The sequence below is a fragment of the Terrapene carolina genome, unplaced genomic scaffold (assembly GCF_002925995.2).
Source record: "Terrapene carolina triunguis isolate 2854851 unplaced genomic scaffold, T_m_triunguis-2.0 Scaffold130, whole genome shotgun sequence".
Taxonomy (NCBI): domain Eukaryota; kingdom Metazoa; phylum Chordata; order Testudines; family Emydidae; genus Terrapene; species Terrapene triunguis.
In genome coordinates this window covers 37,477,866-37,491,410 of record NW_020664481.1, presented here as the reverse complement: position 1 = coordinate 37,491,410, position 13,545 = coordinate 37,477,866, and the positions used below count along the sequence as shown (strand labels likewise).

At 41.2% G+C, this 13,545-nt stretch overlaps 1 protein-coding gene across 1 annotated transcript in view; it reads right to left on the bottom strand.

Annotated features, from left to right (window-relative positions):
• Nucleotides 1-743: 743 nt before the first annotated feature.
• LRP3 (LDL receptor related protein 3) overlaps nucleotides 744-13,545 on the bottom strand; it is a 33,687-nt gene continuing 20,885 nt past the window's right edge. Inside the window, exons 4-7 of the mRNA XM_026652892.2 lie at nucleotides 5,252-5,460; nucleotides 3,878-4,964; nucleotides 3,254-3,386; nucleotides 744-2,353 (exon numbers count right to left, since the gene is read on the bottom strand). Coding sequence (XP_026508677.1) covers nucleotides 1,538-2,353; nucleotides 3,254-3,386; nucleotides 3,878-4,964; nucleotides 5,252-5,460 — 2,245 coding nt within the window. The 3' untranslated portion in view covers nucleotides 744-1,537. The remainder of the gene's footprint in view (nucleotides 2,354-3,253; nucleotides 3,387-3,877; nucleotides 4,965-5,251; nucleotides 5,461-13,545) is intronic.

Below are 13,545 nucleotides of genomic sequence, written 5' to 3'. Positions count from 1 at the left end.
TGGAGTCAATAGCAGAGCTCCCATTCACTTCAACAGAGCCAGGATTTCACCAGATAACTTTTGTTGTTCTGTAGTGAGTCACTCCTATCTAGGCAACATCACCACGTCTCAGAGTTAAGTAGCTTAGCTGTTTTTAATTAAAATTTAAAAAGCAAAAGGCACAGGGGTCTACCCAAACTACTTAGAAGTCTGCACATTTTCAGTTTTGAAAATGGTGCCGATCTTTTCAGCTAGCATGTATCTAAAAGAACAACAAAAGAATGCGTATACCATTAAAAAATTCACCAACTGCAATTCCCACTGTAGCTAATGAGAGCAGGAAGCACTCATTAACTCTCTAGACCAGTGGTAGGAAACCTGCGGCCTGTCAAGGTAATCCACTGGCAGGCCGTGAGACAGTTTGTTTACATTGACCGGCCGCAGTTCCTAGTGGACAGTTCCCGGCCAATGGGAGCTGCGGGAAGCGGCTCAGGCTGCAGGGATATGCTGGCCGCTGCTTCCCGCAGCTCCCATTGGCCGGGAACGGTAAACTGCGGCCACTGGGAGCTGCAGGCGGCCGTTCCTGCAGACAGTCAATGTAAACAAACTGTCTCACAGCCCGCCAGCGGATTACCTTGATGGGCTGCGTGCAGCCCGCGGGCCGCAGGTTGCCCAAAACTGCTCTAGACCATGCCCTAAAATGGCATGATACTAAGACCTTAAAAAAAGAGAAGAAAAAAAAAAAAAGATTCAAACTTAACAAAGCCATTGTGAATATGATAAAATATCTGATAATACAAATGGATTGCTGCAAATGGGGCTTAATGCACTCCAGTTATTGTTAACATGGCTAATTTGTTATTACAAAGTTCTAGCAGATAAAAAACCTGATTCTTCTCTGTATGCAGAATACAGAAACTTTGGTTGCAATAGATGCTTTTGGATATCTATGGCCAACAATACACTTCTGAAGGGAATGGAGAAAAAGTGGTAATTTTCAGAAAAGAGAAAGAGGAGACATAGGGATTTGACTTTCTGCTAAATGTATTTTAGGGCTCTGTAAACGTTTTTTAATTAAAACCAATAATCTAAAAAGACAATAATTTGATATTTCTAGCTGAACACTGACAGTTGTAATTCCCTGTGACTGACGCCTACACAGACTGCAACTGATTTCTCTCTAGCACATTAATGTCAATAGTAAGTGACTTTAAACTAAACAAACTCAAATTCCCTGATTGCAAAGTGAAAGTGAATAAATGCACAGAAGAAACAAAGGAGGATGGAAAAACTCCCAAATTGTGACAATAGATTCTCACTCACTCTTGGCCCCTGAACACATACATTGGCCCAGTTTTACCCCACTGGAGTTTCAAGCATATCAACAAAGACAAAATTTGTCCCATAGTCTTGTCATAGGTATTCTACTCCCTCTGGGATAAATGCACATTGGTTCTAACAGACTACGCTGAGAGCATGGATGTGTCAGTTATAATCAGTGTGCTCTGCAATGTACATTTTAAAGTTACAAAATCTACGGGGCCAAAACAAAATGTCATTAGCAAACTAGTAATGATTCATCATCACTGGTATTGATTTCTGAGAGGGGAGTAGAGGACTCTAGCATTGGCACTTCCACAGAATGGCAACAAGTCGCGTGAATACCCAAAGGTTCTTCCCGATAGGAATGAGGGCAACATCGCTGCTGTCCATCCACCTGAATACAAACATTCATAGGGCTGTCTGAGTAATTGGACTCCCACTTTTTTAAGGGTAATCTACATGGCTCTTCACTCAGCAGATGACTCCTGTTTAAATTACTGTTCTCTGCAACAGTTCTTCTGGATACTGATCCTCCACGGAGTGTTTCTGTAACACTTTCAGACAAAGGGTCTCTGAAAGCTTTTCCTGAATCCACCCTCTTGGTTTGTTTAAGCTCAGTGCTGGAGGTCTCCTCAGCACCTGAAGATTTGTCACTGTGTCCAGTCTCAGGCTCTGCCTGTGCAGCCGTGCAAGTATTAGATAAAACACTAGAAGGTGATGGCTCTGTGGCTTCAGTCTCTGGCTGCAAAATGCTACTTCCAGCTTCTTGTAGCCCTCTAACCTGACCATAGGTCTCTGCCTCTGAATTAGGTCCTTCAGGGGAAGGGGAGGGATTCTGGATATTCCCTTCGGTGTGATTGATAATTCCATCACCCAGCGTTGTTTGGGAAGTGTGCGCAGGTGTTAAGAGAGGGATCTGCCCTCTCACCCGTGGCCTGTGGAACAGTCTGTTCCAGAGTCTGCCCAAGCGCCTCCGAGATGAATTCCGTCTCGATGAGTGGCGTCTCATCTGTCTCCTCATTGCTGTTCGGATGTTCTGCAGCACAGATGCCTATAAAACAGAATCAAGGAACTGTAATTTCTTGATGTTTCCACTGGAGTACACTATCAAATATCTAAGACTGTCCTGCCCACTAAATTCTCCATCTGACTCCTAAGAATGCTACTCAGACGGAAAGGTTACAGTTTAAGTTTAAACTCCTGCTTAAAAATCAAGCCAAAGACAGCTCAGTCTGCATCAAACTTCTTTCCTCCAGAACTTTTTCTCACCACTTGCATTTAACAAGACGCCCCCCAGCAATAATCAACTCAGCGTGGTTAGATGCAGGATTTGCCATATTGGACCACACTATTGGTCCACTGAATCCTGTCTCACAGGCAATGCCAGGAGGACTTGATAATAGTTGATGCCACAAACCTCCCCTCTGCTTGCATAATTACAAGTGCTGTGTCAGGTCATGAAGATATCACAACAGGGAGTGAAATGCATTGGACAGAGAGAGAGGAAGGCAGATATGGGAGAGTACAAAAATACAACAGGACTTTTTGTTAATAAGATTTGCATTTGTTAATAAAAATAACTCCAGAATTTTTCAGAAGACAAATGCCCACACTCCTTATTGTATTTTCTATACAAAGGAAATTCCTTTGTACTTTCAGCTTGAAATGCTGGTTTCCTTTCTGTTTTAGTTTGATATTTGTCTATTTATTGCTATTTTGATGTAAAACTTTTTTTTATCCATTTAGCTTTCAACATACGCATGAGTCCCCATCTAACTAGAAAACTTAGCCAGACCACTAAAATGTATAACAGCAATTCCTCAGTACAGAAGAAATCATGTTGTTACAAGAGCATTTTCATAAATTAAAGTGACTTCATTGTTACTCTTGCTTCAGATTCATTCAGTCTATCTAGTTTTTGATAGTTTGAATGTAGAATGAAACCATTTACTTGCGATGCATTGTAAACAGGGAAATCTTCAACTGGCGGGATAAGTCCTTGTGCAATGAGCTGCCCGTAGGAAGGTGGAGCCTCACGTCGTACAAACTCTGCCTCAAGACGAGTCATCTGGGTTTCAAATGATCTGAAACCAACAGAACCAGAGTAAAATGGGGAAGGAACCCACAAAAATTACACAAACAGACCTTTCTAAAAACAGAGTCTTCTCTCCCAGTTCCCTTAGGGCTAGTGTCATCAGCCAGCAGGGCAGTACTACATTAAAATAGATGTTTTCATAACAACAGAAGTAAAGGTACCTCCACTCACTGAAACTCTTCTCTTCACTAGGAGGCTGAGATATGCAAAAGAACTAACAGTGTGGCACATTACTCTGTAAATATAGAGGAAGAGACAGTCAAATAGCCACTTGTCAAAATGTAGGCCATTAGCTTTTACTGCTAAATAAACAGCACAGTGGCCATTTTTTAAATCCCATCAGTTTCATTGGACCCTGGCTTAGTTTTACTGCTTGTTTCAAAATTCACTTGAATGGATATTTTATTCTTTCCCCTAAAGTGACTGAAAGAAAGGCTCACCTAGTAAAGTTAGGACATTATGAACATACAAGATTTTCACCTGTATTCCCTGGTCCTTAGTGAGTAGAGTTTAAATGCACAACCCAGTGCTATCACCAACAGCAAGCCACAGACAAGACTCCCAATCAGAGCAGCTGTGATGACTTTTCTGGGCACTATAACCAGGCAATTATGTTCATCACTTCCATCCTGGCAGTCTTCTTGGCCGTCACAGCGCCAAGTCTCAAAGATACACAGATTTGTGCCACAGTGAAAGTTTCCTGGCTGGCATGTAAAGCAGTTCTTTTCATCTGAGCCATCTGGGCAGTTCTTTTGGTTATTACATCGGTCAAGTATTGAATAACACAGTCCACTGTTTCCTTCGCATGGGTATTCATTTTTCTGGCAAGCTGGACAGTTCTCTTCATCTTTGCCATTTGGACAGTGCCACCAACCATCACAATGCTGCTTATCTGTGAAACACTCCTCATCACTTCCACAAGGGTGTTCCCACGGAAGGCAGTAACCTTTCACCTGATAAGTTGCATTGAATCCATGGCCGGTACTCTTTGATCTGGCATGATATGAAATGGTGAGCTGACCCTTTGAGGACTCCACGCTCACCGAGTGCCTGTTGTTGTGATATGAAAGAGTTTGCATTAATTTATCACCTCTCTCTCCAATTCCATCATACACCTTTACATAGTCATTGTACCCTAACTGTAAATCAAGCTGCAAGAGGACATGCCGATTATCTTGTGTGTCCACATACCAAGTGCAGCGAAGGTCTGCCCGGCTGTGATCTGCACGGAATAAGTCTGGGGAAGCGAAAGACCCATAAAAATTACCCAGTCTTTTGCCACATGAAAGATCAGGGCAGTTATCTTCATCTGAACCATCACTACAGTCTTTAACTGAATTACATCTTAACTCGTTTATCAAGCACTTGGTGGAATGGGCTATGCTACATTGGAATGTTCCTGAGGGACAGATGCTGGACTGAGGCTCTGTTGGAGGGATGGTGCAGTTTCTCTCATCCGAGTTATCCCCACACTCATCCATGGAATTACACTTCCAAGTGTTGGGAATGCACTTGCCGTTTACACAATGAAATTCATCAGACTGGCAAATAGCCTGGCCTATTTTTCCTGTGGGGAAAAAATAAATATTAAAACTTTTAGAAACAACTGATGCCGTGTGTTAGTTCTAATATTTTACCCCAGTGTGCAGCCATTGACCCTTGGTCCAGCTCTTCGCCAGAAGAATTCTCTAATAAAGCCAAATGGTGAAAATATACAAGCTTCTAATGACTCATCGGCATTTACAGAAGACTTTGGTCAACAGAAGCCACTTTTGTCACAGGATTTGGGGTCAGGGTGGTTAAGTATTTCTGCATAGTCCAACAAAATTAATTAAAACTGTACAGAGATTTTACCTCGGATGTAGGAAAGGCGAAATCCCTGAGCCTGTCCCGAACTCAATGCGTCTGAGTGGAAAAATATCCAGACGTGATCCCGTGCAGAGATAAAGGAGGGTGGTATGGAGGATCCACACACTCTGTACTCCTCCCTCTTGGAAGAGGGGCCAATCATCAGCCAGTCTACTGCACATTTCTGAGAGTCCTCCAAGTCAAAGTTCTTAAAACTGCCAGGAGCAAAGAAAACACAAATGAAAGACAGAGGATAAAATCTGGATTTAGGGACACAGCCTTTCACATCCAAAATATCTGATAGCAATAAGTTAGACACTCATAGTGCAGTGACTGTGCAGGCAGCCATGGCTGTCATCATTTTTCCATTTAGAAAATGCACCCACACCAGAAACTCAAGGCCCATATACAAAAAACCCCACAATAATATACAAAGCTTATTGACAAATCAACTTACATGAACACCACCCCAAAAGAATCCCCGACAGGGTAAAATGATGGATTTTTCATCACTTGAAGTTCTTAAATCAAGACTGGATGCCTTTCTAAAAGAAATACTCTATTCAACCACAAGTTACAGCCTACAGTTATGCAGGTCAGATTAGGTGATCACAATGATCCCTTCTGGCCTTAAAAACTCTGAATAAATAAAACCCTTCTTGGACAAAGAACAATAGGGAGCTGTGCAAAGAACCCCAACAGTATCTGGAAGGGGGAAACAACCAACTCTTTGGCCTGTGCACAGGCAAAGGGAATGCAGAACAGTTCCTCTAATCCATTCTTTCCAGCTTCACATAAGTGCTCCACAAAAATCACAACAGCCCTAGACAATACAACTTTGTCTCCTTGAGAGAGTGTGTGTGTTGCTGTCACAAAAAACACACCCAAGATACCAAAACCATGTTTTGTTTCTCTGTTGCATGCTGAAATGGGATTACCCAAGGCTAGCATGTTAAAATTAACATAATACCCCAACCACATAACACTGTGGACTGAGAACTCTCAGAAATGGAGAAAGCCTTACCAAAAAGATGGGCCACATTCTACACAGAAACTTTCATAGATATCAGAGGAAGCTCCATGAAAAGATAAATGGTAGAATACGACTGTCTGGAATTAATATCAGAAATCTAACTCCACAATATCAGAAAACTATAAGTAAGCCAAGACATTTTATTTGGGGCAAGGAGAAAAGTGCAGCTGCCATGAAGACTAAAGAATTCACTCTAGCCAGGAATCTCAAACTGCAATCATCATTCTTTTTTTATGCATACACAATATCCAAAAAAGGTCTATGACAAAGATATATGATTAGCAAGAGAGAGGACATGGCATGAAGAGAATGGAAGGGGGGGGGTTAAAAGCACAAAACTGAACTGAAAACTCAGAGAAGTCTAATAAAAAAATGTGCAGTGTCCCAGAATGATCTAGGCGACAGAGGATAAATCAGCACAGAAATAGCTTAATTCACCTTTTTCAAATCCTTTCCTTCTGCGATGTTCTCTGTCACTCTCTAGTTTGCAAAGATACATCCCAAAAATACATCATTCTCCAATACCAGTGATACTATTAAATCCTGGTAACCAATGGATTTAGTAAACCAGGTAGTGCCAGAGATTTTCATTGCCAGGATGGGAAGGCAGAATATTTACAAAAGGTAAATTAAAATGTTCCCCGGCCTTTATATCCTTCCAGACTCTTCTTAGTGATGATGAAAGATGGACATGCAAACAAGAAAAAGCAAGAAAGAAATTGTTTAGAATGATGCAAACTGCATACAAGTAGAAGTATTGGGATGAAACTAGCAAAGAGAAAATTATGGAGGAACAACAAGAATATCTGCCGGCCAATTATATTTGTTAGCCTGCGAAGCAATCCATCAAGTGAAATAGCAGATGCTCAGTCATAAATGGATAAAAAAAAAATCACTAGAAAAATATATTGAAGGGAACAATCCTGCATAACCTGAGAGAGATGGACCAGATCACTTATTAGGTCTTTTCCATCTCTAATTTCTATGATTAATTATAATTCTCCAGTAATGTGCTTAATAAATCTTGATGATCCCCAAAATTTGTCCTTCTTGAGTCCTGCCTTACATTTTAATTCTAGTAATTTAAAATGAAGAAATGTCAACCACACTATGTTTAAGGTATGCACAAAGAAAAAAAATCAGAAGAGTCAGAACTAGAGTTACCCTACACTGTCAACTTACTCTGTTCTTGCCATAAGTCTATGTTCTGCAGATGATAGAGTGCTGCATTATGTCCACGGCCTGCAATTAAGAGCACCTTATACTTGTAAGATGGTTTCCATGTGAGGATCTCAAGGTGCATTACTAATAACAAGTCTTTCAGTTAATTATCACAGTTCTGCGAGCTAGGGAAGTATCTTTATCCCCATTTTCCAACAGAGAACATGAGATGCAGAGCAGTTAAGTGATCTTCCTCAATGCCAGACAGTCAGCCAGAGGCAGCAGCAGGACAGAACCTAGGCTTTCAACACCATGCCCCATCCTTAGCCACAAGACCATCCCTCCCCTTAAATCATAGGATAAGTATACTGGTGCAGAGGCAGAATTGTATTTGTGAGCAACTATCCTTTCAAAGGGGCCATGAAGATGCATGTCTCTTGGAAACAGCCATTCCAGCATATGAAAAGGTCAGATGCAGAATGTATTAAGTCTTCCCTTCAGCAATTTGTATCTAAAACTGCAAATCCCAAATATCAGCATCTAGCAAATTAAAGATTTTGGAAAAAATATTGTGGAATAAACAGTTTAAAAAACTGCCATAGGACATGAAAATTTTGGGTTTAGTATATTATTAAATCATATAAACAAGAGATATAGTAACAAGGGTGTAACTCGTACCTGTGCTGGCAATAAAAAGAGGTAAAAGGAAAGTAATTTTGGGTCTTGAACAGTCTCCTGCAAACGGTAAAATATGTTATTCCTTAGAGGGGTATTGTTGAGAATGGGGAGTTTGCACTCCAAAAATATTTTTTCCTTAAGCTTCCTGACAAGTTAAACTGTCTGCATGCTGCAATAGAAATAAGTTTTGTGCCCCCTAATTTAACTGTGGAATTATTTCAGACCAACAAAGCTGATGTGTGTGAACTAGGTATCGAGTTGTACTTTGCAACTAGATATTAGATATTATGTACAGATCATAATTGGTTTACCACTTAGAAAACCGATCACAAAGGCAAGAATCTTTGCATGGGAAGTTTCTGCCACTTTAATTTGCCAGACCTCCACTATTTCCAATCTTTCACCACTGGTAATTTGATATTGTGCTGCTGCCACAGTTCTTTTTTTTTTTTAATCCTGCCACCTATGAAACACAAGATTTACTATTCTAGAGATTTTATTCAACTGAACTCTCTCAAACTACAGTGCAAATTCTTTTATCAGCAGGGTCAGCCTGGCAGTTGAATGGGTAATGGTAACAAAAAGAAGAGGGGAGGAGAGGCTCACACCGCCAATGCATACACATAATACAGATTCATTTCATATATTCTTAGGAAACAGACAGGAAGGAAGCTGATGAATTTACAGCTCCTGAGAGGGTTTGCAGCCTTCAACTGAGCCAATAAGTCACTTATTATTTTTTCTAGTTAATTAATAAAAAGGTGAAAAGTTAACTTGCTTTGAAATAGAGAGTATCCTTTTAAAATGACTTGGGCCTCCAACTGTCCTCATTAACAGGGATACATCCCCAATGAAATCAAGAGAGACATGGGGGGATGGGCATGACAGCGTCAAATTTGGCCAAATTAATTTGAATCTTTTGGGAGAAATAAAAATGCTTTAATGAGAAATATTAACTTCAGTTAGTTTTCCTTCTGAAATGTCTGTTTTTATTGCTGAACTATTAAAATCAATTCTATATAAACTACAAGGTTCTACCTATTAAAAATATCCCACTGGACCCTGGGGACATTCAATTTTTGAGGACCAAAATAATTCTAATGTGACTTGATGGAAAGACAGCTGTAACTCTGCTTTCCTAGAATTCTGCGAGAAATAGGTAAAGCACATGTTTCTTTTCACCAATATATCACATCACTAAAGACTACTTCTGATACACAGCAGGGATCCAGGAAGCTTACTGTAAATTACAGAATTGAATGTCTAATGTATACTGTCTGTAAAATTGCTCCAAAAAAGAAGAAATGGCCAATAATGACATTTTCCCAATGACTTTCTAATATCCACATGTCACTGAGAGTAACTGCATTAAACCAGCTTAACATCAATATTCATTGTCACTGCTGTAAGTTAAAAAAGATGTGCCATCTATGAAGCCAAGGCTCTGCTGAGCTCTTTTACTGCTTAGACTTAAAGCAGCAGTGTACAGCCAAAATTTAATATATAATTAATTTAATATATGGAGATATACCTATCTCATAGAACTGGAAGGGACCCTGAAAGGTCACTGAGTCCAGCCCCCTGCCTCCACCAGCAGGACCAAGCACTGACCTTACCCCAGAGCCCCAAGTGGCCCACCCCCAAGGATTGAACTCTCAACCCTGGGCTCAGCTGGCCAATGCTCAAACCACTGAGCTATCCCTCCCCCCCATTTAGTTATACAATATTATTTATAAAGAATCTACATCCCTTTGGAAGTGATTTAGGTGTGAACAACTACACAATAAAAATATTAAATACCCAAACTCTTACAACTTGGAAAGAAAAACAAAGACTGAGTCCAGCACAAAAATGAACACGGGACAGTAACACACAAAAGGTCCAACCATTGTGATAAAAGACGTACAGAAGAGAGAAAAGGTTAAGTACCTAACTTGGCCCTGAAAATCCATTAAAAATCCAGAATAAATATTGTGGATAGATCAGCAAAGCACTGGCTCAATATAAAACAGAACAGCCAATTAAGCAAGAGAAGTCACTCCTGTTGCCAAACTCTCTCAGCAAGGGCAGATTGTGAACACAGCTGATGGCTTAATTGGCTCATTAAAAAAAATTCTGTTTAACTGTTTAGAGCAAGGACCTGGGACTCAGGAAGTTTGTCTCTTCCCAGCTCAACAATCGACTTGCTGAGTAACCCCAAGTAAGACACAAAGAGCCTGCCTGTCAAGGCTGAGGCTAGCACCTGCAATTCCAACTGAAGGCAATGGGAATGGTGGGTGCTTAGCACCTCTGGAAAATCATGCCTTAAACCTCTCCTAAAATTTACCCCCCTCTTACAAAGTGAGGATAACATTTACCTGCCTCACATGGATGACAGGAAGCACTCCCATTGCTTTTCATGGATTACTCATATTAGTAAGGGTTTGCAGGAGCAGGCCCTAGTTTTACAAGCTGCTTCCTGTACTGTGATGGCGTGAATAGGAATTTCAAGAGAATCTTTGCTGAATTTTCACTGGGCAGATGACTTGTATTACACTAAAGCAAAACCAGATAAAAGATATGCACTCCAAAATGGTTAAGGAGGGTGTGACAGGTTCCCCCCCCCCTTTCTGGGGTGCCACCTGCAACTGGAGTACCACTGAGCCTGCCTGACCCACAAGCCTGGGCTCCCTTTCACCCTGTAATGCTGCGACAAGCTGCAGACAGTCTCACACTTTCACCAGCACACAGGTAGGGACACAGCCGGCTGCAGAAACACACAGACACTGAAATCAGCTCTGCATGGGAAGGCTCAGCTAAGGAATTGCCCAGTACTCAGGTGCACACCCCCTCTAGAGGATAAACACAAAATTATACCGTCCTGTGCTGCACAGAGAACTGTACAGCGTAAGCTTATGACATTCATCCCCTTCCTCAACGTGGAGAGAGATATGCAACAGCTTTTTGCTCCCCAGTTATGAACTCCACACACTGGGTTTTAGAAAAACAAAAACAAGTTTATTAACTACAAAAGATGGATTTTAAGGGATAGCAAACAAATCAAAGCAGATTACCCAGCAAATAAAACAAAAATACAATCTAAGCTTAAGATACTAAAGAAACTGGTTACAAGTAGTAATTTCTCATCCTAACTGTTGTTTTAGGCAGATTGCAGAGATTCTTGAAGGCCAGCTGCTCTTGCCTGCAGCTTAAAAAGCAAATGTATTTTCTGACTGTTGAACCTGTCTCTGCGGAGTCTGAAAAATAAACTATGGAAGGGAAAAGAGAAAGCATGAAAAGGTAAGCAGCTGAGGAAAATCAATACAAACATATGAGAGGAAAATATTAAAACAAAGTGTTCAAAGGGAATGCCCTTGGGAGACAATGTCTTTCATCCACATGTAGAACAGGGCACTGTTTTATTGGAAGCTGCTGAATAATAGGTTTAGAATAAACTGGTCCAGATTGCAATGATTTTGTTTACCATAACTACTGGCAATTGTAATTTCATCCCTTAGAGATTCTTGGTGTATCCCAGGGGTCGGCAACGTTCGGCACGCGGCTCGCCAGGGTAAGCACCCTAGCGGGCCGGGCCAGTTTATTTACCTGCTGACGCGGCAAGTTCGGCCGATCACGGCCCCCACTGGCCGCGGTTCGCCGTCCCGGGCCAATGGGGGCGGCGGCGGGAAGCCGCGGCCAGCACATCCCTCACCCGCGCCGCTTCTCGGCCCCCCATTGGCCCGGGACGGCGAACCGCGGCCAGTGGGGGCCGTGATCAGCCGAACCTGCCGCGTCAGCAGGTAAATAAACTGGCCCAGCCCGCTACGGTGCTTACCCTGGCGAGCCGCATGCCAAACGTTGCCGACCCCTGGTGTATCCCAACTATCCTATGTTGTAATGCTGCTGTCTTGCTGGCAGTGAGAACAGAAGATAAAAGGAAATACACCTGGTTTAATAATATAACACACAGGATTTTTTTTTCTTTCTAAAATCCAAAAAATTATCGAATCAAGAAAAGTGACAACGTCAGTTTGCCCCTTCCATACCTTTTTATGAGACTGTTAGGGAAGGAGCATGTCTGGTGGTTAAAGCAACAAAATCTGAACACCTGGATTCTATTCTCTACTTTGCTATGGCCATGCTATGTGACTCTGAGCAAGTCACTTACCCTGCCTATTTCTCAGTCTCCTCATATGTACAATGGGGATAATACTGTAAGCCTTCTGTAAGCCTCATACGGTGTTGTATGCATTAATAGTTGTAAAGTGCTTAGAGATCTTCAAATGAAATGTTGTGCATAGGATGCAAAGTAATATTGGTATGAGTCACTCTAAGTCAGAAGAGCAGCTATTTAAACAAAACATCTTAACCCATCTGTCACCAGTGAACCAAACTGTTCCCTTGGACATACACACAAGGCTCCCATTGTCCTCAATGAAACTTGTGCATGTGAATCTTAGGGCAGACGTTGGCCCTGTGTGTTTAAATCCCATCTGATTACTCTAGTGACAAAAACCAAACACTGCTAGCTCTTTACATAAAAACAACAACTCAAAACCATGTAGCTGTGCACATATCTGACTTATGGAAACATATTACTACCATTTCCATAGTCATCCTTCCCCCGTTACTTCAAATTCTTTGTTACTGATTATGGGGGCCCCAAATCAGCCTGGAAGCTGCTAGGGGCGGGCTACCACAATACAAACAACAACAGTATTTTCATTAAATAATGCTTAGGTGGACTGCAACAGAGTTGTGAATGGTTACATCAGGGCTGAATTTGGCCAAGTATTTTTTTAATGAACACTTCCACATAAACCTACCTTAGACTCTTCTGCCATCTGTACACCTAAAGCAAAGTTCTATATTTCATTAGTGCATTTCCTCCTACTTTCCAACTGTCTCTGTTTACAAGCTCAGTCTTCTCGTCCAGTATATTTTAATGGAGTTTGAAAGTATGTACCTACTTGTGGATCTCAAATGCTGGCTGGTATTCATTTGCTTGTTTATTATAATTAGTTCCTATTTCAAACAATGGAAGAAGGAACCCTCCTATTATTCCGTCTGCGGCAGATTTCTTTTTAATTGTAGAGCATCTGCAGTTGAAGAGGTTTGCAGTCCTTTTAGGCAGCTGAGCTTACAACTCACCAGATGGTATCAAACACAGAAGTGTTAAAAACAAAAAAATGGCTTTTTAAAAAAAATAAACAGTTCTTGGTCTGAAGAGAATACTATGATTAGCACAGAAAACTAAGTATTTTCACAGTATGTGAACATTAGAGTTCAAAGTATCGTGTGTGTGTGGGTGGGTGGGTGGGTGGGTGTGCGCGCTTCTTTTATTAAGAGTGCTTTCCCAGAAAGGTCTGAAATTATGTCATCAATGCTAACTCTAATGGTAATTGCTTATTTTCGGAAGTGCTAAATAACAGGAAATACTTGCTTTGCT